Source organism: Salmo salar, chromosome ssa10, assembly GCF_905237065.1.
Source record: "Salmo salar chromosome ssa10, Ssal_v3.1, whole genome shotgun sequence".
In the NCBI taxonomy this organism is placed as follows: domain Eukaryota; kingdom Metazoa; phylum Chordata; class Actinopteri; order Salmoniformes; family Salmonidae; genus Salmo; species Salmo salar.
Window position 1 is genome coordinate 70,293,432 of NC_059451.1, and position 24,746 is coordinate 70,318,177.

At 40.9% G+C, this 24,746-nt stretch overlaps 1 protein-coding gene across 1 annotated transcript in view; it reads left to right on the top strand.

Moving 5' to 3' along the window:
* Positions 1-9,024: 9,024 nt before the first annotated feature.
* Positions 9,025-24,746, top strand: part of ptpn9a (protein tyrosine phosphatase non-receptor type 9a) — a 44,169-nt gene continuing 28,447 nt past the window's right edge. The window contains exons 1-2 of the mRNA XM_014124057.2: positions 9,025-9,547; positions 22,110-22,253. Coding sequence (XP_013979532.1) covers positions 9,515-9,547; positions 22,110-22,253 — 177 coding nt within the window. The 5' untranslated portion in view covers positions 9,025-9,514. The remainder of the gene's footprint in view (positions 9,548-22,109; positions 22,254-24,746) is intronic.

Consider the following 24,746-nt stretch of genomic DNA (forward strand, 5'->3'; position numbering starts at 1 on the left):
AAGTCTGCAAAAACACTAGTACAGTAAATACTACAGTCATGTCTGCAAGAAACTACAGTGAATACTACAGTAAATAGTATACTAGTAATGTCCGCAAAAACTCTACAGTGACAACTACAGTATACTACAGTCATGTCTGCCAAAACACTACAGTGAATACTATAGTATACTAGTCATGTCCGCAAAAACACTAGTCAGTGAATACTATAGTATACTACAGACATATCCGCAAAACCACTACAGTAAATACTATAGTGTACTAGTCATGTCGGCAAAAACACTACAGTGAATACTACAGTCATGTCTGCAAAAACACCACAGTGAATACTATACTACAGTAAAGTCCACAAAGACGCTACAGTGAATACTATAATATATTAGTCGTGTCCGCAAAAACACTACAGTGAATAACAGAGTAAAGTCTGCAAAAACACTACGAATCCTATTGTATATAAACATAGTACTACTATGGTATTTAGACCATAGTGTACTATAGTATTTTTCATGTGGGTTCTACCCGATGACATCACCAAAAGTTAAAACATTTTAAAAGGTGATTTTCAAACACTATGAGATTTGAGGTGATGTGGGGAGTACACAAATATCCTCTATCTGGCTAGAAACTTGTTGCAGGTTTTGAAAAACACAGTTTTTCTTCTTTTTAACTACAGATCATAGAAACGTGCCATTTTCACATACAGTACAAGGCAAAAGATTGGACACACCTACTCATTCCAAGGTTTTTCTTCATTTCTTTATTTTTACTATTTTCTACATTTTAGACTGTAAACTCTCCTTCCAGACTCACATTAAGCATCTCCAATCCAAAATTAAATCTAGAATCGGCTTCCTATTTCGCAACAAAGCATCCTTCACTCATGCTGCCAAACATACCCTCATAAAACTGACTATCCTACCGATCCTTGACTTCGGCAATGTCATTTACAAAATAGCCTCCAACACTCTACTCATCAAATTGGATGCAGTCTATCACAGTGCCATCCGTTTTGTCACCAAAGCCCCATATACTACCCACCACTGCGACCTGTATGCTCTCGTATTCGCCACCAAACCCACTGGCTCCAGGTCATCTATAGGTCTTTGCTAGGTAAAGCCCCGCCTTATCTCAGCTCACTGGTCACCATAGCAGCACCCACCCGTAACACGCGCTCCAGCAGGTATATTTCACTGGTCAACCCCAAAACCAATTCCTCCTTTGGCCGCCTTTCCTTCCAGTTCTCTGCTGCCAATGACTGGAACGAACTGCAAAAATCACTGAAGCTGGAGACTCCTATCTCCCTCACTAACTTTAAGCACCAGCTGTCAGAACAGCTCACAGATCACTACACCTTTACATAGCCCATCCAACCACCTCATCCCCATACTGTTATTTTTATTTTTATTTTGCTCCTTTGCACCCCAGTATCTCTACTTGCACACTCATCTTCTGCACATCTATTATTTCGCCACTATGGCCTATTTATTGCCTTACCTCCCTTATCCTACCTCATTTGCACACACTGTATATAGACTTTTTCTATTGTAATATTGACTGTGTGTTTGTTTATTCCATGTGTAACTCTGTGTTGTTGTTTGTGTTGCAATGTTTTGCTTTATCTTGACCAGGTCGCAGTTGTAAATGAGAACTTGTTCTCAACTAGCCTACCTGGTTAAATAAAATGTGGAGAAAAAAAATAGAATAAGTGAAGACTTAAATAACACATATGGAACCATGTAGTAACCAAAAAAGTGAAAACAAATACAAATATTTTATAGAAGGTGAGTAATGAAGTGCTGCATCAGATGACCTGGCCTCCACAATCACCCAACCTCAACCCGTTTGGGGTGAGTTGGACCGCAGAATGAAGGAAAAGCAGACAAGTGCTCAGCATATGTGGGAACACCTTCAAGAACGTTGGAAAAGCATTCTAGTGTGAAGATGGTTGAGAGAATGCCAAGAGTGTGCAAAGCTGTCATCAAGGCAAAGGGTAGCTACTTTGAAGAATCTCAAATATAAAATATATTTTGATTTGTTTCTCTTTTTTTGTTTGGTTACTACATGATTCCATATGTGTTATTTCATAGTTCTGATGTCTTCACTACTATTGTACAATGTAGAAAATAGTTTTTACAAAAATTAAAAAATGGAATGAGTAGGTGTGTGTTGACATTTGACTGCTACTGTATGCAGACACTGGTTTGGTGTTGGAGATAATAAATATGAGGTTGAAAATCCGCAGAACTGCCGTTTAAGGCTTCCATGTGTTCTATCTGACAATTTGGGATCCTTCATTGCAGTTTCCCAAAATGCTTGCTTTCCACTACATGGGAGAATGTGGGGCCTGTCTCTTGACTTCTAAATGCAATGGATCACTCAATTCAAGCATATTGGCCTAGGCCTACATGTAGACATCTTCCTACTGAGTGGTAGTGATGGTCACAAAGAAACTTTGTACCTAAATGTTCTTTAATCCAATTGTATAGGTAGGCTATCTTCTGATTAGAATGTTAAAGTTTCCAATATCTTTTTAATTCTAGGAGTTTAAAGGTGACTCACTTTTATTAAACAGCTGAAAATAACATTGCAATGTTTGAATCATTATCAGCTGGTTTCATCTAATTGGTTTATTCGGATCCCCATTAGCTTTTGCCGAAGCAGCAGCTATTCTTCCTGGGGTCCACAAAAAACTAAAATCATGACTAGTAACTGATACACTGATAGACAAGGACAGTCACACAAATGTAAAATTCAACGATATACAATACAACAACAAAATAATAATACAAACAACACAACTATAAGTATAAAGTGAGTGTTAGTGTGCGTGTGTGTGTTTGTGTGTCCTCACAGTCCCTGCTGTTCCATGAACTCAATCTTTGGTCAAACTGTAATTCATTATGCATTGAATTCACATCAAGGTGTGTGCAAGAAACACAATTGTGATTTTCCTATTCTATTTTTATTAATGAAAGAAGGCAAGTTTAACTGTACTTCCTTGTGGCCACCAGAGGGTTGAGTTGTTATATCTAAGAATCTGTGCCTCACCAGGCGACATTACCATTCTCCTGGCAGCAGGATATTCCCATAAATACACAACATAACAAAAATGTGGACACCTGCTCGTCGAACATCTCATTCCAAAATCATGGGAATAAATAAGGAGTTGGTCCCCCCTTCGCTGCTATAACAGCCTCCACTCTCCTGGGAAGGATTTTCACTAAATGTTGGAACACAGCTGCGGGGACTTGCTTCCATCCAGCCACGAGCATTAGTGAGGTTGGCACTGATGTTAGGCAATTAAGCTTGCAGTTGGTTCCAATTCATCCCAAATGTGTTCAATGGGGTTGAGGTCAAGGCTCTGTGCAGGCCAGTCAAGTTCTTCCACACCGATCTCGACAAACCATTTCTGTGTGGACCTTGTTTGTGCACGGAGGCATTGTCATGCTGAAACATAACTGTTGCCACAAAGTTGGAGGCACAGAATCATCTAGAATGTCATTGTATGCTGTAGCGTTAAGATTTACCTTCACTGAAACTAAGGGGCCTAGCCCGAACCGTGAAAAACAGCCCCAGACCATTATTCCTCCACCAAATGTAACATTTGGCACTATGCATTCGGGCAGGTAGTGTTCTCCTGGCATACGCCAAACCCAGATTTGTCTGTCGGAATGCCAGATAGTGAAGTGTGATTCTGTAACAGAAGTTGTCATGGAGAGAAGACCAAGGCGCAGCAGGTATGTGAATACTCATATTTAATTTTTAAAAAAGGAGTAAAGCATCCACTTGACAGAACAATAAAGGTGACAACAGCAACAGTTCTGCATGCTATGAAACGCAGTGCAAAAACAACCACCCACAACCCCAAAGAAAAACACACACACCTATATAGGACTTCCAATCAAAGGCAACTCAACACACCTGCCTTCAATTGGAAGTCCCAATCAACAACACAATCATTCACATACACAAAAACTGCCGCGTCCTGACCCCAAAACTAATACAATAGCTCCATCTGCTGGTCAGGACGTGACAGATTCAGAGAACGCGTTTCCACTGCTCCAGAGTCCAATGGCGACGAGCTTTACACCACTCCAGCTGACGCTTGGCATTGCGCATGGTGATCTTAGGCTTGTGTGCAGCTGCTCGGCCAACAGTTCTTGTGCTGACGTTGTTTCCAGAGGCAGTTTGGAACTCGGTAGTGAGTGTTGTAACCGAGGACAAATGATTTTTACACTCTATGCGCTTCAGCACTCGGCGGTCCCGTTTCTGTGAGCTTGTGTGGCTTACCACTTCAGCCATAGTTGCTCCTAGATGTTTCCACTTCACAATAACAGCACTTACAGTTGACCGGAGCAGCTCTAGAAGGGCAGACATTTGACAAACTGACATGTTGGAAAGGTTGCATCCTATGACAGTGCCACGTTGAAAGTCACTGAGCTCTTCAGTCAGGCCATTCTACTGCAAATGTTTGTCTATGGAGATTGCATGGCTGTGTGCTCGATTGTATACACCTGTTAGCAACTGGTTTGGCTGAAATAGCCGAATCCACAAATTTGAAGGTGTGTCCACATACTTTTGTATATAGTGTATTACGCTGGCAGCACGATCGCGGATTTAAAAAAATTATAATAAGAGTCCCTCCACTAAGACATGCTAAACTTGGAATATCAATCTTTTTTTGCACTCTGGTGCAGTACAACTGTTTTTCACAGCACTGCAACCACCTTTTAATGTATGGATCATTTCACGTACTATTATTTTTTATATTGTATTATTTATACAAGTATTTCTGTAGAACGTTTACATCAACACTGGTATGTTGAAAGCTATTGTGTAGGCTAAATGTAAAGAAATACACTTTTAATAAAATACAAATATGTCATTGGAATTACTCAATATTGTCTACAAAACTTAAATTGGTCTAATGTGCTGGGCAACAGGTTTAATACAGAATGCTAATGACTCCTTACTCCACCCACTGGAATTGAATGCACTGCATATAAATTACATATTGGCTTATGGAGAAAGAACTACTCTATGTGCCGATGTAAATGTGGGGTTAGGATTACTCAGTAGGGTCTGTGGAATCTATATATGTTGTATTTATTGGGGGACTTAGGTCTATATACCCAGCAGCACTTTTTACTCCACCCATTCCAGTGGTCCCAATGCAATACACTGCAAGCCTATAAATGACATATTTGCTTATGGAAAGTTTTTTTAAAAACTCTTTGCCAAAGTAAAAGTGGGGTTGGGAGTAGAATCTACATGAAGTATACAAAACATTAGAAACACCTGCTCTTTCCATGACAGACTGACCGATATTAGAAAGGTGTTCCTAATGTTTGGTACACTCAGTGTATGTATGGTGTTATTTCATGGGGCACTGAATAGTACAGTGACAAATTAGTGTAATACTGCTAACGGCTTTCAGTGGTCAAGCTCTGTCAGCCCTAATGTCATCCATGCTCCAATTACATTACTGTGAAGGTAGACAGGCCAGAAGAGAGTTACACAGTCGGTTTTGTGACACCAAAGCAGTTATGCCAAATGTGCCTAGAACATCCCACAACTGGTGAGGTTTTAAGCATGTGATAGGGCCAGTGAACTTAGTCACATTGGAAAGTTATAGCCATAGATATGCAACATGTAGTAGTAATTGCATTACTTTAGATCTTATGATGGATTCCTGAAGCCAGTATGAAAGAGTAGAGGATACACTACTTTCAATTCAGAAATACCTGGCATTAGTCTCTGGCAATGCATGGAGTTGTGGTAAATGTGACACTAAACTATGAATTTTTTCATCAGTGCCCCCATTTTAGAAAACTGTCAGACGGTAGTCGTTGTGGTGTAAATGTGTGATTGTTCTCTAAAGACTTAGAGTGCAATGTGAATACAGTGTCACAATGGCATGAGAGACTATTTTATGAGTTAGAGGGGAAATAAGTTGAAGGGTTTTAAGCTTGAAGAATGCAGCAGACAGTCTCTTGTAATGCATTTTAAAACTGTACAGAAAATAACGTCGCTGACCTTGATAATCACCACAATATAACTTGCTAATACTCTTGTTTAAAAAAAAAAAGTTGAATAGCCCTTACTGTATACTGCTAACCTTGTTATATAAGCAACACATACAGTGCCGTCGGAAAGTACTCAGACCTTGACTTTTTCCACATTTTGTTACGTTACAGCCTTATTCTAAAATTGATTAAATTGCTAGGGTTGCACGAGATATCGGTAAGAATATTGGAATCTGACGATATTAGCTCAAAATGCCAACATCGGCATCTGCCCGATGTCTAGTTTAACACCGATGTGCAAAACCAATGTCAAAGCTGACGTTCATACCTATATAACGTAGGTAGATGACGTAATGACGGCATGAAAAATATAGCGCTACACATTCAAAGCATTACTAACCTAGCCCACAATTTCTGCTGTGTGGAAGAGTAAGAAAATTTCAGCGAGACAACTCAAAGGCGAAATACATTAACGCCAAGATAATGGAATTCATTGCCCTTGACAATCAACCGTTCTCTGTCGTGGAAGATGTTGGCTTTCGCCGACTGGTCGAGCACCTTGAGCTCCGGTACACACTACCAAGTAGGCGCCATTTTTCAGACGTTGCCCTACCGGAGTTACACAGTATTGTTGAAACTATCATCTATGAGCTACTTGCTATGGCTGTCACTGCTATTAGCTTCACGACTGACATTTGGACATCGCGTCAGCCCCATGAGCATGCTGAGTCTGACAGCACAGTGGTTCGACGAGGATTTCGTACTGAGGAAAGCCGTATTGCATGCTCAAGAATGTGCTGGTTCTCATACCGCTGATGCCATTTCAATGGCATTTGAGAACATGTTTGAAACATGAAAACACTCCTAGCTCTATTCGAACAACTAACTTGAGAAATAAGCTAATCAACTGCGTCTGCAGCAAACGTGATACCCTCTGTCATGGCATTGAAACGCCTGCTCAACAAAACTGCCAACAGACCGTGGGGTTAACTTAGAAAAGTACTCTACTAGAGACTGTGAACAAGCGATTCGTGGCATTCTCTCTGAGCCTCGCCACCATGCTCGATGCTAGGTACAAAGACCGCTACTTCGATGCAGACAAGAAACAGGGTTTTCGTGAAATGTTACAGACACAGCTGGACAAGATGGAAACGGACACAGTGACAGTGCGCACCGAGGAAGAGAGGCCACGGACAGACAGAGCTGAAACTTCACTGCTTGACATGTATGATGAAATCCTGGCTGAGAATGAAACAACTGAACAAAAGAACAACGAAACAGCACAGCAAGTAAGTGAAAGAAATAGGTGTTGATTATGTTTTACTGGTAATGAGGACATACGTAAATGACAACAAACTAACTTTTTGGTGTGTGTGTGTGTTTATCAACTATTTAACTGTACTAGAATGCTTAAAAGGCCGCTAAAATGTTAAATATCGGTTATCGGTATCAGATTTTTTGGCAAGGAAAATATTGGATATCTGTATTGGCCAAAAATGTCATATCTGTGCTTCCCTATTTGTTACTTGTAAATAATTGCTGTTCTGAAAGTGTCATTATGTTGTGTACTAATATCCTGGATGATATTCATTAGGTTTTTTGAGAATTGAGTGCGTATTGTGCTGCTATGTATTTAGACCTCAGTGACCCATGAAAAAAAAAACATTGATAGATTCTACGGACCCTACTGAGTACTCCCAACCCCACTTGGAGGGCTATGGTCAGTCTGTCCTATCTGTCCTTCTTGTCTGCATTGAAGTAGCGGTCTTTGTGTGCTCCCTCTAATTCTCCTCTCTCTCTCTCTCTCTCTCTCTCTCTCTCTCTCTCTCTCTCCTCCTGGAGGACCTGAGCCCTAGGGCCATGCCTCAGGTCTACCTGGCCTGATGACTCCTGGCTGTCTCCGTCCCCATGTAACCGATGTGAAATGGCTAGTTAGTTAGCGGTGGTGCGCGCTAATAGCGTTTCAATAAGTGACGTCACTCACTCTGAGACTTGAAGTAGGGTTTCCCCTTGCATTGCAAGGGCCGAGGCTTTTGTGGCGCGATGGGTAACGATGCTTCGTGGGTGTCAGTTGTTGATGTGTGCAAGGGTCCCTGGTTCGAGCCCGGGTTGGGGCGAAGAGATGGACGGAACCTACACTGTTACACCCAGTCCACCTGGTCGTGCTGCTGATCCAGTTTCTGCTGTTTTGCCTGTGGCTATGGAACCCTGACCTGTTCACCGGACGTGCTACCTTGTCCCAGACCTGCTATTTTCGACCCTCTCGGTCTCCCTCTCTACTCTCTACTGCACCTGCTGTCTCGACCTCTGAATGCTCGGCTATGAAAAGCCAACTGACATTTACTCCTGAGGTGCTGACCTGTTGCACCCTCTACAACCATTATTTGACCCTGCTGGTCATCTATGAACGTTTGAACATCTTGAAGAACTTAATGGCCATGTACTCTTATAATCTCCATCTGGCACAGCCAGAAGAGGACTGGACACCCCTCAGAGCCTGCTTCATCTGTTTCTTTTTAGGTTCCTGCCTTTTCTAGGGAATTTTTCTTGACACCATGCTTCTACATCTGCATTGCTTGCTGTTTGGGGTTTTAAACTGGGTTTCTGTATAAGCACTTTGTGACATCTGCTGATGTAAAAAGGGTGTTATAAATACATTTGATTGTAAAATTCAATCAAATCAATCATCGGCATAAACAATATTTATGTTCACTATAACACCAATATTGTCAACATACCAGCCTGAACATAGTATTTTTCAATAGTGGTCTGTATATATATATATGAAACATACATACATACATACATACATACATACATACATACATACATACATACATACATACATACATACATACATACATACATACATACATACATACATTCCTTCTTAAATTCTGGTTACAAACACCAATCTTTTTAAAGAGTTATCCACCTCGCAATGTTTTGAAATGCAGGCTTTTATTTTGAAGGTTTCTCATTTCCATAGAAAGTGACGTCATTAGTGCTGCTGGCAGAATAGTCGTCCAGGCGACGTACGTAGAGAATAAAAGATTGAACACCATGCCTTTTGACTTTACTCTTGATTCTTAGCAAAGGTGGGGGACTTTACTGGCTGGACAAATGGGTCAGATTCGATCAATTGCGATTCGTCCCAGAGAAACGCCAAACTGTTGAGGACTATTTTCTTCAATACTCGAGAAGATTTGACACAACAGCGATTTTCGCTCATGCATGAGTATTTTGATGGAAGATTCCATATAATTTCTTATTCGACTCAAACAGGCCAGACAAAGAAAAACAGTATACATTTTCCATTTCTATATGAGGAACATTTCCGTTTTGTGAAATGCCAGTAACCTAGGCAAAACCGGTTGATGTACTGCCCGGTACGAGGATAGGACTGTCGTCGTTTACCTTTAGGAAAAGGAAAAAAAGGCCACCAAATTGAAGAATTAAGGTGTCAAAATCTCAAGAACGAGACTGAAGAATGGCAGCCAGTTTGTCAGCGGAGGAAGAACAGGTAATTTTGAAAATAATAAAAAAATATTGTGTGTGTGTCTAAAGTAGTTGCATTCCAGGTAGCCTACCATAGCCAGAATCCGACTTTCGTTAATTTCTTCTCTCTAGTCTGAATGGTGTGGTACAGTATGCAGTGGCGGTTCTAGACCATTTCAACTGGGGAGACCATTTCAACTGGGGGGGGGCGGCAAAGCTGGGGCCAGTTGTACTGTTAGAGGGGCCAGTTACATTAGACGTTATTGTTGTCATATCTTTATCTTCACTGCATTAGTAGGCAAAAGACCATGTTCATAATGCAGATTGCATGTGGTACGATACTGTTGTGTTCCGCCTAAAGCCGTCCCTCTAGAAAATGTTTGGGTTAAATTAGTGTTCCGAGTTGCCACTGTCTAATAACGGATGTAAAAAAAAAAAAAGAACGATAGCAAAAATGTGTTATGTAAAAATGATTTCATACTCCACATTTAGGGGGGGCACAAGGGGGTCCAAAATTGTTGTCACAGGGGCACTGCCCCCCACCCCAGAACCGCAAGTGACAGTATGTTAGCCCAATAATTTACTGTTAATACGAGCCTATCGTTACTGTAGCAGGCCATTGGATTCCATGAAAATACGACGCCACGCATTGGCGTGAGTAACCGGAAGTTGTTGTCGAATCCAACGGTTTTCTTTAGCATTAGCTAGCCTAGAATGCATTGCTATAGACAATTGAAGTTTAATTAAAATCTAGCAGTATTTAATTGTTCTTTCTCAATGTGTAATTAGGAGTACAGCGCCCTCTCCCATCCCCGTATTCTGGTACGTTTAACGACCCATCTCCCGCCGACTCCGCGGTGTCCTGATCACGGCACCCTGCAGTTCAGACCTTAAAGGGAAAATGTAATTACAACGACCTTAATGTCTAACTCTTTAGGCTACCTACACCACTACTGCAAGTTACGCTCTTAAATGGTTAAATTGTTGCGACGCAGGCATCCCGATCACAAACATTGTATACATTTATGGCACAGGCCTTTACATTGTCGCATAGGTTGACGATGCTTCTAACATGAAAATTCAAAATATTACAATGGATTGTTTGTGGTTTATTATAGCTATTGAAAAACACAATGGTAGCTTGATTTCCGCGAATGTAGACAGTCAATGAAATGCTATAGCATTAGAAACGAATAGTCTAGCAGGTAGCCAAGTGGTTAGTGCATTGGTCCACTAACCGTAATGTTGCTAGTTCGAATCCCGGAGCTGACAAGGTAAAAATCTGTCGTTCTGCCCCTGAACAAGGCAGTTAACCCACTGTTCGTAGGCTGTCATTGTAAATAAGAATTTGTTCTTAACTGACTTGCCTTTTTAAATAAAGGTTAAATTAAATAAGGGCAAGAATCTCAAAAGCAATGATTTGTGCGCTCACTTTATATTTGCATTGATGCACTTAGCCCACACATCCCCCTTAACCCTTAACATGCCACACAACAATATGGCTAGTACAGGTCAATATATCCATGCCAAGCTGTTGCCTCTAAAAAAATTTTTAAACCAGGCAGGGAACTGGTATTATATAATGATAGGCTATCTATTGCTTGAGTGGTATTGTCCATATGATTAACATTTATCCACAGCATAAAAAGGAGCTGGTTGACCTATTGTAGGTCTATTCATGCTATAAAGGCTGATGTTCCTTTTTTCCAGCCTGTTGGTAATGATGCTCTTTACACTTTCCAGGCCCTAATCCCATTTCCCAATCCCTGTGGCTCATCTGGCCGGCAGGCAGTAAGTCTTATCTGGGGACTTCATTTCCTCTGCGGTCCCAGCCATGGTGGAGGGCTGAACGCCTGTAGGCTGGGTTATTAGATCCTCAGCCTGGTTGTGTCCGGTTGTAACAGGGGGCCTCTGGGGGACTCTGCTAGTATGGTGGAACTTCACTTATAGGCAGCTGTTAAAAACATTTCCACTGGAGTGATGCTGCTGTTGTGGGGATACTTTGTGTGTGTGTTGGGGGAGGGGGCAGGCAGTCAGTCGGCTCCCAGGAAGCTTAACAGGAAGAAAGAGCGAGTGGGGGATAGAAAGAATGACGCACGAGACTTCCTGTTAGGATCGACTTGTGCCAAATGGGACTGAACGGAATAGGATGGCACTCTCCACATATGGCTAATGTCGAAGTGTCTCAGCAATAATCATGATCATGTTACATATGAATCACCTTTAACATTTCTAATATTAACTGCTCATACATTTTGCAACACTAAGGCCTGGCTGGTTTCTTTTAGATTCTGGCCTGTATATCCTAGTAGTGATGCACGGTATACCAACATTTCTGTAGTTCTTCAAAACGGTTTCTCGTGGCGTCTACTGATTTGAGAGGATCAAGTCTATCAGCAAAGCCAATCCTTTTATAGTGTGAGTACACCGTTCATGCCTCCTCTTGCCTGCCTGTGCCACTTACTCATTGCTAGCTGTTGCCTGCCATGAGGAACCACTGATCTCACTGGGAGTCTGTACTGTATCAGAAATTAACACACTTGAATAATGCAACATGGCATGTAGAAATGTTGAAACTGTTAATTACTGACTGTTCCCAAACAATCTCTAGTACAGGCTAGAACACTGCATACAATGGGAAGAAGATACCGATAGCTTTCCTTGCTAGCTTACAGCTGAAGCCAACATCAATTCACTACTCTTGTACCTTGTTTGTGTATGGAAAGATGTTTTTAAAGGGGAAGTTCACCCAAACACGTCTGGGCCCTTTATAACACTTGCCTGGCTGTTTGTCAGGTAAGTGTTAGACTGTTTTTAGGTCTTTTTTTGAGTATTTAGATTTGTATTTTTATATAAAAATGCAGAATTTTCTAAATGACCAAAAATGCATTTATGCCTTTTTTTTGTCACATGCTTCGTAAACAGGTGGAGAGTAACAGTGAAATGCTTACTCACAGGCAATGTTCCCTCTAAGCTTTGCGTGTGCAGTAGCCCCGAGACTGACATGCTGAAATATCAGCCTACCGAGAGAAGCAACAGATTGTACTTCAATCAACTTTCTAGAACAGTGGTCACCAACCTGTTGCTCACGATCAACTGGTTGATCTCCAATGCATTCCTAGTCGATCGTCAAACATTTCTGTAAAAAAAAAAAAAACAAAGCTTTGAGTTCCTTTTTTTAATTTTTATTATTCTCTCTGGATTTTGCGGAAGGCGCACCCGATTCAGCTGCCTTGCGCTCCAGGAAAGCAAACTGTTGCCATTTTGAACCATTTCATGTGTCTGAAGGTACAAACACTGCATTTCAGGTGGGCACAGAGAGCAAATCAAGTGCACTATAGGCCTACCACTGGCCAATCGGATGGCTCAGATGACCGTGTCTGCGGTAACGTAACAGGCATAAAAGAAAGCTACAGCAAAGTTGATACTGTGAGATTTTTACAACCATGACTAGAGACTGTCAACGAATACAGCAAAGAGATGTTGTTTTTATGAGTGCGTTCAAGTTCTTACTCAGCGCTGTCAACACTGTTCAACCCTTTTTTAAAACATTTTTTATAAGCCATAAAATATGTTCTTCCTATTTCTAGTCAGCACTACAACAAGCACTGCAGCAGTAATGAGTCGGAAAGTGTTCAGACCCCTTTTTCTACAACTTTAATATTACATTTACATAAGTTTTCAGACCCTTTACTCAGTGCTTTGTTGATGCACCATTTGGCAGCGATCACAGCCTCGAGTCTTCTTGGGTATGACGCTACAAACTTGTCACACCTGTATTTGGGGAGTTTCTCCCATTCTTCTCTGCAGACCCTCAAGCTCTCAGGTTGGATGGGGAGCGTCACTGCGACGCTATTTTCAGGTCTCTCTAGAGACATCCAATTGGGCTCTGGCTGGGTCACTCAAGGACATTCAGAGACTTTTTTTAATTTATTTTTTTATAAATATTTATTTTATTTATTTGTAATAATGACAATTACAATACTGAATGAACACTTTTAACTTAATATAATACATTAATAAAATCTATTTAGTCTCAAATAAATAATGAAACATGTTCAATTTGGTTTAAATAATGCAAAAACAAGGTGTTGGCGAAGAAAGTAAAAGTGCAATATGTGCCATGTTAAAAAATGTTTTTTTTAAAGCTAACGTTTAAGTTCCTTGCTGAGAACGTATGAAAGCTGGTGGTTCCTTTTAACATGAGTCTTCAATATTCCCAGGTAGGAAGTTTTAGGTTGTAGTTATGACTATTTCTCTCTATACCATTTTGTATTTCATATCTTTGACTATTGGATGTTCTAATAGGTACTTTAGTATTGCCAGCCTAATCTCGGGAGTTGATAGGCTTGACGTCATAAACGGCGCAATGCTTGAAGCACAGCGAAGAGCTGCTGGCAAATGCAGGAAAGTGCTGTTTGAATGAATGCTTACGGGCCTGCTGCTGCCTACCACCGCTCAGTCAGACTGCTCTATCAAATCATAGACTTGTAATATATAACACACAGAAATACAAGCCTTAGATATGGTCAAATCCGGAAATGATCATTACGAAAACGAAACGTTTATTCTTTGAGTGAAATACGGAACTGTTACTTATTTTATCGAACGGGTGGCATTTCTAAGTCTAAATATTGCTGTTACATTGCACAACCTTCAATGTTATGTCATAATTATGTACAGTTCTGACAAATTAATTACGGTCTTTGTTAGGAAGAAATAGTCTTCACACAGTTCGCAACGAGCCAGGCGGCCCAAACTGCTGCATATACACTGACTCTGCTTGCACAGAACGCAAGAGAAGGGACATAATTTCCCTAGTTAATATTGCCTGCTGACATGAATTTCTTAAATATGCAGGTTTAAAAATATATACTTGTGTATTGATCTTAATAAAGGCATTGTTTATGGTTAGGTACACATTGCTTTTTTTTTTCCGCCAACGCGCTTGTTAAATCACCCGTTTGGCGAAGTAGGCTGTGATTCAATGATAAATTAACAGGCACCGCATCGATTATATGCAACGCAGGACAAGCGAGAACTACACATGGTTGACGATATTACTAGTTTAACTAGTGATTATGGTAAAATTTATTTTTTTATGAGGTTTAATGCTAGCTAGCACCTTACCTTGGCTCCTTGCTGCACTCGCATAACAGGTAGTCAGCCTGCCACGCAGTCTCCTCGTGGAGTGCAATGTAAGCGCCCATAATCGGTGTCCAAAAATGCCGATTACCGATTGTTATGAAAACTTGAAATCGGCCATTCCGATTAATCGGTCGACCTCTCGTCTTCACTGACATTTTCGTCCTCTCCCTGACCGAGTCTGTAATACCTACATGTTTCAAGCAGACCACCATAGTCCCTGTGCCCAAGAAAGGGAATGACTACTGCCCCGTAGCACTCACGTCGGTGGCCATGAAGTGCTTTGAAAGACTGGTCATGGCTCACATCAACACCATCATCCCGGAGACCCTAGATCCACCCTAATTCACATACCTCCCAACAGATCCACAGATGATGCAATCTTAATTGAACTCCACACTGCCCTTTCCTACCTGGACAAAAGGAACGCCTATGTGAGAACAAAATTAACAGAAATTTGCATCCCTAATACCCTTGATGTTTTCCACATTAAGTTTTTATTGATTCCATTTTTTTTTTTTAAACTTGAATTTTTCTTTTTCGCTGGCCTACAGACTACCCCTAAATGTCAAAGTGAAATATTTAAAAATGAAAAGCTGAAATGTCTTGACTGAAGTATTCAACCCCTTTTGTTATGGCAAGCCTCCATAAGTTAAGGTGTTTAAAATGTGCTTGAGTGAGTTCATAAGTTGCATGGAATCACTGTTTTCAATAATGGTGTTTAACATGATTTTTGAATGACTACCTCATCTCTGTACCCCACACTGTAAGGTAACTCGGTCAAGCAGTGAAAAAAACGGACATTTAATGTCTCTTTTGAGCATGGTGACATTAATTAATTGAAACAGTTTAATGCTTGTGATAGGAGAAAACAACTGAGGATGGATCAACATTGTAGTTACTCCAAAATATCAGCCTAAATGACGGAATCCAAATATTTCAAAACATGCATCCTGTTTGCAATAAGGAACTAAAGTAAAAAGGCCAAACATTTAGCAAGGATATTTAACTTTATGTCCTGAATACAAAGCGTTATGTTTGGGGCAAATCCAATACAACCCATTACTGAGTACCACTCTCCATAATTTTAATCATAGTGGTGGCTGCATCATGTTATGGGAATGCTTGTAATTTCTAAGGACTGGAGTTTTTCAGGATAAAAATGTGATGGAGCTAAGCACAGGAAAAACCCTAGAGAAATGTGTTTGTCTGCTTTGCAACAGACACTGGGAGACAAATTCACCTTTCAGTAGGAAAATTACTTAAAACACTAGGGCAACTCTACACTGGAGTTGCTTACCAAGAAGACAGTTAAATATACTTGAAAATCTAGCACAAGACCTGAAATGGTTGTCAAGCAATGATCAACAACCAATTTGACAAAGCTTGAATAATGGGCAAATGTGAAGCAATCCAGGTGTGGAAATCTCTGAAAGACTCACAGCTGTAATCGCTGCCAAAAGTGGTTCTACCACACTACCAGGTCAATGACCTCCTCCCTATAGGCTGACTCATTTGTCAGCGATCAGGCCTACCGCCATCGTGTCATCCGCGAACTTAATGATTGTGGTGTAGTGCGCGGCCACGCAGTTGGGATTGAACAGGGCGTACAGGAGGAGACTAAAGACATACCTCTTAGGGCCCCTGTGTTGAGGGTCAGCGTTGCAGATAGGGCCTAAAATTATTTTAAATTGTCCACCGGCCACTGTGCCAACCAGTCAAAGTATTTTTGTTAGCTATAATTACACCAACAAAACGGAAAAACAGATGCACATGCTTTTGTAATGTTTCTAAAACAAATGTATAACTAGTAAGAATTTGTGTAATTTTTTATTTTTTGTATTTTTTGTGACCCGAGTCTTTTAACCAAAATGTCACAGATGAGACAAATGTTCACCTGCCCCTTTAAGGGCATGGGGTTACCGTGGTAACGCAACTCCAGTTATGTTTGTGCCTGTGAGATTGAGTGTCTGACTAGTAGCGGTGTCAGCATTGCCTTTTCCCTAGTGGTTGCAACTCGCATTGTTTTATTCAAAAGCTAGGTTGTTTTTCAATGTAAATGGCCAAGAAACACAAGGATAAAGTCTCACTTCAGTAGACTTTTTTGTTTTCAAGTAAATTAGACCAACTTTTATGCCTGTTTCTAAAAATGTATTTTCAAATAATTTCTTTACATGCAGTGTTGCAGCACGAGGTGGGATAGGCTGTAGGATTTGTAGTTCTTTGACTTTGTGATCAATTACTAGGTATTAAAAACAAAACGCATGAAATGCTTTGAAAACAGCTACTGAAGATCTTGTTTTGCTATAAATGTGATCATACTTGACTATTTATATTCACAAATGCGAGTGAAATGTTTGCGCTGTGGAGCCCTGACCAACTGCCAACGTGGCTGGTGAAATAGTCATCTTACCCGCCAATGCCAAAATCTACCTGTAGGTGGAGGGTGTTTAATTTTAGGCCCTTGGAGGTGTTAAGTTGCAGGGTCCTGAGCTTAGTGATGAGCTTGGAGGGCACCATGGTGTTTGACTACAGCTCAGCGTTAATGGACAGCATTCTCTCATAGGTGTTCCTCTTGTCCAGATGGGAGAGGGCAGTGTGGCGTGCAATAGAGTTTGTCATCTGTTGGTGCTGTATGTGAATTGGAGTGGGTCTGGGAAGATGGTGTTGATGTGAGCAATGACCAGCCTTTCAAAGCATTTCATAGCTATAGATGTGAGTGCTACGGGGTGATAGTCCCTGTGCCCATGAACAACAAGGTAACTTATGGTGGTCTGCTTCAAACATGGAGATATTAGACTGGGTCAGGGAGAGGTTGAAAATGTCATTGAAGACACTTGCTAGCTGGTCAGCGCATGCTCTGAATGCGTATCCTGGTAAGCCGTCTGGCCCCGCGGCCTTGTGAATGTTTACCTGTTTAAAAGGTCTTGCTCACATCGGCTACGGAGTGTGAGATCACAGTTGTCTGGAACAGCTGGTGCTCTCATGCATGGTTCAGTGTTGCTTGCCTTCAAAGCAAGCATAGAAGGCATTTAGCTCATCTGGTAGATTCGCGTCACTTGGCAGCCTGTGGCTGGGTTTCCCTTTGTAATCCGTGGTAGTTTGCAAGCCCTACCACATCTGACGAGCGTCTGAGCCAGCATAATCAGATTCGATCTTAGTCCTGTATTGACACTTTGCCTGTTTCATGGCTCATCGGAGGTCGTAACGGTATTTTTACAAGTGTCCCGCTCCTTGAAGGTGTAAGCTCAGTGCGGATGTTGCTTTTAATCCATGGCTTCTGGTTGGGATGTACAGTCACTGTGGGGATGTCGTCGATGCACTTATTCATGAAGCTGGTGACTCCTCAATGTTATCAGATGAATCCCAGCAGGATTCAAGAGGATAAAGTTACCGTCAGATTTGCCAAAGGGAGGGCGTGGGACAGCCTTTCATGTATTTGTGTGTGGAGTAAAGGTGATCTGGACTTGTTTCCTCTAGTTGCACAGGTGACATGCTGGTAAAACAGATTTTAGTTTCTGTGTTAAAATCACCGGCCACGAGAAGCGCTGCATCTGGATCTCCATTTTGTTTGCTTACGGCCCTATACAGCTCATTGAGTGCGTTCTTAGTGCCAGCATCGGTTTGTGGTGGTAAATGGAGAACTATGAAAAAAATAAAGTAAACTCTCCGTAAATAATAGGTATTCTAACTCAGGTGAGCAAAAACTCAAAACTCCCTTAACATTAGAGGTTGCGCACCAGATGTTAAAAGAGATGCCGGAACTTCTACAAACATGGAGCATTGGTGCACTGTGGGAGGCAACCTATCTGTCTAGAGACTAATCAGACGATGTTGGCCTTTTACGGATAGCGGACGATGATTCCACCCAATAACGATATTCAATAAATTGGATCAAAAAAGGATATCTCCTGCTTATCTGAACACATGCGGCCATTCTCATGCTGTGTCATTGTCACAATGTAAGAAATCAGCATTTTGAAGCGCATTTATTTTTGGATGGCAATTTTCATGCTGTAAAACAGTAGATGTGCAGATGTACCACTATCACACGGTTTTGTTCCCCCGCCCCCAAAAATCGGAATCTGTATCGGACCCCAAAAAACTTATCGGTCAGGCTCTAATATGAACTCGGTCACTGGTGGTTCGAATAGCTTTCAGACTTGTGAAATGGCTAGTCTCTCATGTCCACTCACTTGATATTGAGCTCCTCTGGCCCTTGTTACAGCATATAGCCAGTCACCCCTCTCCATGTGAACCAAGGAACTCACTGATGAATATGATCCTAACTACTACTGTCAAGTTTCTGAGCTTTCATTTGTCGTTATCTTAGCCTTTTAAGGAGACGCAACAGACTCTGGGCAGAGTGTATGGGAAGGCTCTGACCTGTTCCTAGAGCAAGCAGTCATTTTTTCTTTTCTGCAGATCGAGCGAGATCAGTAAGAAAATGACTCAGTGAGGATGGACACTTTGCTTTTATTGCAGCATGTGTAACCCAGCAGAACCACTATTTGAGGAACAACATACTGAATCCTCTACAATATGTAAATATTTGTGTGTATCCTCTTGATTCACAGAATTTGCCTGAGCCAAAACATTTTTCTTCGAAGTAGAACATTTTTGTTTAGGCCTTATCCTCATGACGGCTATAAGCAGTAGCTAAGCAAACCGGCCCAGAACCTGGGTTGGTGACACACAGGGTCCATAGAATACTTCTTAGGAATCCATTCATGCTCTTAGTTCACCTGAATTAGAAAAGGTACCTATCTTGAAGTAACAGGTCAGTAATGGGTCCAACTCTTGGTGCATGTTCAAGTGTAAACTGTGACGCTTAAGTTTTGGTGAACCAGAAAGTTATTCTAGAGGTAGGTTACTTTTTAATAGTTTATCCATGCACAAACACCTGTTTTTAATCCCTCAATAACATTGTAATTTAATGGGCCTATGTGTGAGCCTGAGAGCATATTCTGTGTCCTTGAGTATCACAATTTGTAGTGGTCCTTTATTGAATCCTGGTTGTTGGGCTCTTTTGGATCATAAATGATAGCATTCCTTCATCTTCTCTGGGAGTCCAGGGTTCCTGGTTGTATTTTGAGTAGAGCCATACTGATATCAGTTGACTGGTATTATTGGCTGATATTGGCCCATTTGTTGTCTTTTACCTGAATAATTTTTTGTATCCGTTTTTGTACAATTGATATTTATATAGGAAGATCATGCTAATTAGAGTACTTTAAAATGTACTGATAATCTGATTAGATATTAAGGCCCACCTCCTTTAAACACCACCTGCAACCAGAGGAAATGCTTTTTACATGAGCCTTCTAAAAGAGCCAGGCCAATATCGTGACTTTCTTGGATTTTCCCAGTTAAAAGAATCAACTGATACACAGAAACAGAGATGAGAATGGAAGAAACTACATGGTGAAAACACAATCCAGCAACACGGCGCAATTTATTTTTTAAACAATTCATCTTGCTAAAGAGCCCCTGACACTACACCCCCCCCCTCACTGGCTGGAGAAGTGGAACTCTTGCTTTGAGCTTTCATTTCCCCCCTCGGGCTTCTGTGACAGCTTGCTGGTGCTGCCTGGCTGGGCTCGTCAAAGAGAATGTCCGGAAGCTTTTAGGGAGGACATGGACCTAGAGGGCGTGCACGCTTAGATTGGTCTCTTTACTAGTTGAAACATGATATAATGGGGGTCTCTAGTGCCTTTTCACACTACTGTAGGTTTCACTACTGATTTTGTTTATTTGAATCTTCATTAGATTTTGCAGCTACTCTTCCTTGGGTCCTCAAAAAACACAACATTGCAAGTAACAAAACACTGATAGTCCCACAAATGTAAAATACAACAATATACAGAACAAATAGATAGTGTTATGAAGCCCTTTTTGTCCAAATGTGTTAGTTTTTGAATATTTTATTTAACGGATAATGGGGAAGTTTTAAAGCTTTGAATTAGCTCCTCCAGGCCTGGTGTCTAGAGGGAAAGATGGCATGATATGTGGGACGGGAAGTTAATGGTCCACCTTGACGTTTGCCCCCCCCCATCAGCTCCAAGCTATTAGATATAGGGATGAACACTGTGTTGCAATTCTGAAATAACTCCCTGAACATCAATTGAATATTTAAATCAGTCCCAGGCAGCATTCATGTAGTATGATGCCGCTGTAATCACTTGGGTCTATCTAAAGTACATTTTGCTTAACCATCTTAGTGGCAAAGCTGTCTGTTTGGTGTGCGCACATGGGTGTGTGTGAAATCTACATCGACAGGGCTCTACCGTGCAACCATTTTACTTGCATATAGCCTAAATGTTTTGCTGTGCGACCAGGAATTTTGCGCCTAGACAAATTTGAAGGATTCTAGCTTCATTACCTCAAATATTTTTCATTATGCTCCCAAATTTCTGTGTGCACTTAAATTTTTCACGCAAGTTGGCGTAGAGCCCTGATCCATTTGTTTAAAACCGCCATTCCTTCAATAGCGAGGGCACATTTTCTTGAAGTTGATGTTGCAGTCTTGGATCTCAAGCCTCATTTAACTGTAGCTATTAAACATGGGAGGACTGACTGGAAGTCAGTGTTTTCTGCACAGAAGCCCAGTGTATTTGCTATGGTAAGGGAAGACCCCCATGAAATGGGCAAAAAATGAATGGCAACTTATTGGCATTGGGCGAACCATATACACACTCGCAAATGAATGTTTCTATTTTTCCTTACACTGTACGTTTATGTACTTAGACGTGAAGCGGTCACCGTTTTCGACCTTTAATCCCAGAAAATGGGCATTCATTCAAAGAGTGTTGAGGCCTCGATGCCATCTTGTTTCTGGGCTAAAAGTACATTTGGCCAAACCTGTGCTCACTGAGTTTCGTCTTCGAAGTCTTTTCCATTTACGAGAAACGGCCATGTCCGTTTGATGTTTTGACCATTTGCAATAAGCAGCTAGTCTCCATCTGGTGGAATTTTCTTGTACAGCAGAAATGTCAAACTATTTAAACATTGCGGAACTAAAGTCTCTGACATTTTAGTTTGACTTCCCGGAAAACCGGGCCCTGGGGGGACGACTTGAGGACGTCGACCTATTTTAATAACACCCGCGGACATCTAGTAAGGGACTGTACATTTGCAATATGGAGATGCCACTCACGTCCCTTGTGTAGGTAGGGTTGATAGTCAGACCTTATGGAATCCAGACTCATGGTAATGGCTGTAGTGTGTTTGATACCATTACCTTTACTCCATTCCAGACATTATTATGAGCCGTCTGTAGCCTCCTGTGAGATAGCATTTCATGTCATAGAAAGGTCATACATGCACCACTTCCTCATAGGATGTATCATGTTAAACCTGAGTTTCACTTACTCTAGTCTTTCATTTCTCTCTGGAGTGACTGCATTGTGTGTGTGACCATCTCTCTCTCTGTGTATTTTTAGGCTACCAAGGAGTTTCTGGAGGAAATCAACAAGTGGACCACTCAGCATGGAGTGTCCCCCCTGTCCTGGGAAGTGGCCGTCAAGTTCCTCATGGCGCGCAAGTTCGACGTGCTCAGGGCCATCGAGCTCTTCCACAGCTACAGGGTGTGTGGGTGGGGCGTGCCGTGCCAGTGGTTGCTGGTAACTTGTGAAGTTGGGAGGAAGATTTTATGAAAGATTATTTTTAACTAAACTTTTTAGGAGGATTTATTTTAATTAAAATGTTATTTGTTTTATTTCTCCTACATTTGAGGGGGAACATCCTCCTCTTCCTCCCTGGAATAGCCTCCTCTGGTCACATGCAGGTGTATGTTTCCGGTCGTGTGTATGTGTACATGTCGGCATGCACACGTTTGGCTTATATGATTGATGGTCATGACAGTGTCATAACGTGTGTTATTTAAAATTAGATTATTTTTTTAATGACTAAAGAATTTAAGAAACAAACTTTCAAACGGAAGGAAACTTCTTGGCAGGGAAAAAATACATTTCAATAAATGTCTGTTTTGACACAGGTGTCATAACCAGCCATAAAATAATGCAATATGTTACAGCGGGTGTAAATATAGTGTCATGAAAAAGTGAAGTTGAGTGTTACAATATGCATTTACCTAGCAAATAAAATAAGTTGTGTAGAGTAATTCAGCGGTCTAACCAGAACTAGAATGACATTTCTATTTGTCCAAATCTATGGATTTTGGCTGTCTAATCACACAATGACATGCACAGCTCTCTGGGGAGATTGTCTTCAAGTCTCCGGTGAGTGACGAAGTCCATTCCATCTATGTAATGTATTACAGGTTATGGATAGGTGGATGACATGAGTTTGCCTCAACCCATGTGTCCAGCAGGTAGAGTTCAAGAACTACAGGCAGATGTGAGATGTAGGCTACTGAGGAAGCTTTGCATTGGTCAGTAGCCTAAGGAGTAATTTGAGATGAGTGCAATTGTTGAACCTATGTACATATTCTAAACAAAGTAACAGTTTTATGTAGAATAAACCATACTTTCTATAATACTGTAGAAGCAGTGTTCTCCTAATTTTTCTATTTAACTAGGCAAGTCAGTTAAGAACAAATTCTTATTTACAATGAGAGCTTAGGAACAGTGGGTTAACTGCCTTGTTCAGAGGCAGAACAACATGTTTTTACCTTGTCAGCTCGACTCGATCTAGCAACCTTTCGGTTACTGGACCAACGCTCTAACCACTAGTCTACCTGCCGCCCCAGTAATATAACAGTGTGCAAATAATAAAGTTCCCTGTCATGTTTGAAGAGCACACAGCGCCCAAGGTAATGGGTTCATGGTTTTGTGCCTCGGATTGGACAGTGTACTGTGCGCAAATGTGTAGGATAGACTATTGCGCAACGACCAACGCTATTTCTATTAATTATAACTTACATGTGTAATGGGCTTATTCACAATTTGATCTGCTAATGAATTAAACAAAAAAAACTATTCTCCATGTTAGACCTGCAATTTTAAACAATACAAAGGGCTTGAAGTAGTCTACTTGAATTTGGAGTAGGCCGCCTACCTTGACAATCAGACGTTTCCTCAATGTGGTGTTTGAAAAGTCCTGGTAATTGTTGTAGCCAATTTATAAGTTGTCCTGCTCTCTTACAATTATCTGTGATTTCATTATTTTTCTTTCTGTTTTTGTCCACTTTAGTTTGTTTCCCGCCACTTCAGTTGAAGGGTGTTGTGGTAAATGTTGGCTTCAACTTGGGTTTCCAAACAAATTCTTCCATGGGGAGAAAAAAAAAAAAAAAAGGAACCTGCTTTTCGTCACGTTCTCTTTATAAAAACAGCGATGGTGTGACACATGAGATTAATGCTACTGCTATTCATGCCTTTGTGTGCCTGCGTCGGCTACAGAAAAATCTCTATGCATCCCATCTGTTTTAGTCAGGCAATCTCCACATTATTCTCACATACAGTACTTTAGAATGTAATCATAATTTTAATATCAATGCATTATTCTTAGTGGTAATGGCCTACTTTTCTTTTTTACACTACCTTTTTTTGGGGGGAGGGGGGTTCTGCTGTATTAGGCCCTAAAAAATTATACAATTGTATAACACTGAAGTCCTTAAATTAAGTGCTTGAGAAAGTATTTTCATTTGATTTGCCAATGTCTGTATGAACCCTGCTTAAAGGATGTATAGTCCTAGGCCTATGTTGTATAGGTGGAGTTATGGGCTAATTTGCATATACAGTGCACTCAAAGTATGCTTACTGATATTTCGTGCATCCCTAGTAGGAAACCTATACAGTGCCTTCGGAAAGTACTCAGATCCCTTGACCTTTTTCAACATTTTGTTAGAGCCTTATTCTGAAATTGATTTTAAATAAAAAATCCTCAGCAATCTACACACAATACCCCATAATGACAAAGCGAAAACAAGTTTAAAAAAAAATGATCTACCTTATTTACATAAGTATTCAGAGCCTTTGCTAAATTTGAGCTCAGGTGCATCCTGTTTTTATTGATTATCCTTGAGATATTTCTACAACTTGATTTGGATTCCACCTGTGGTAAATTCAATTGATTGGACATGATTTGGAAAGGCACACACCTGTCTGAGGTCCCACAGT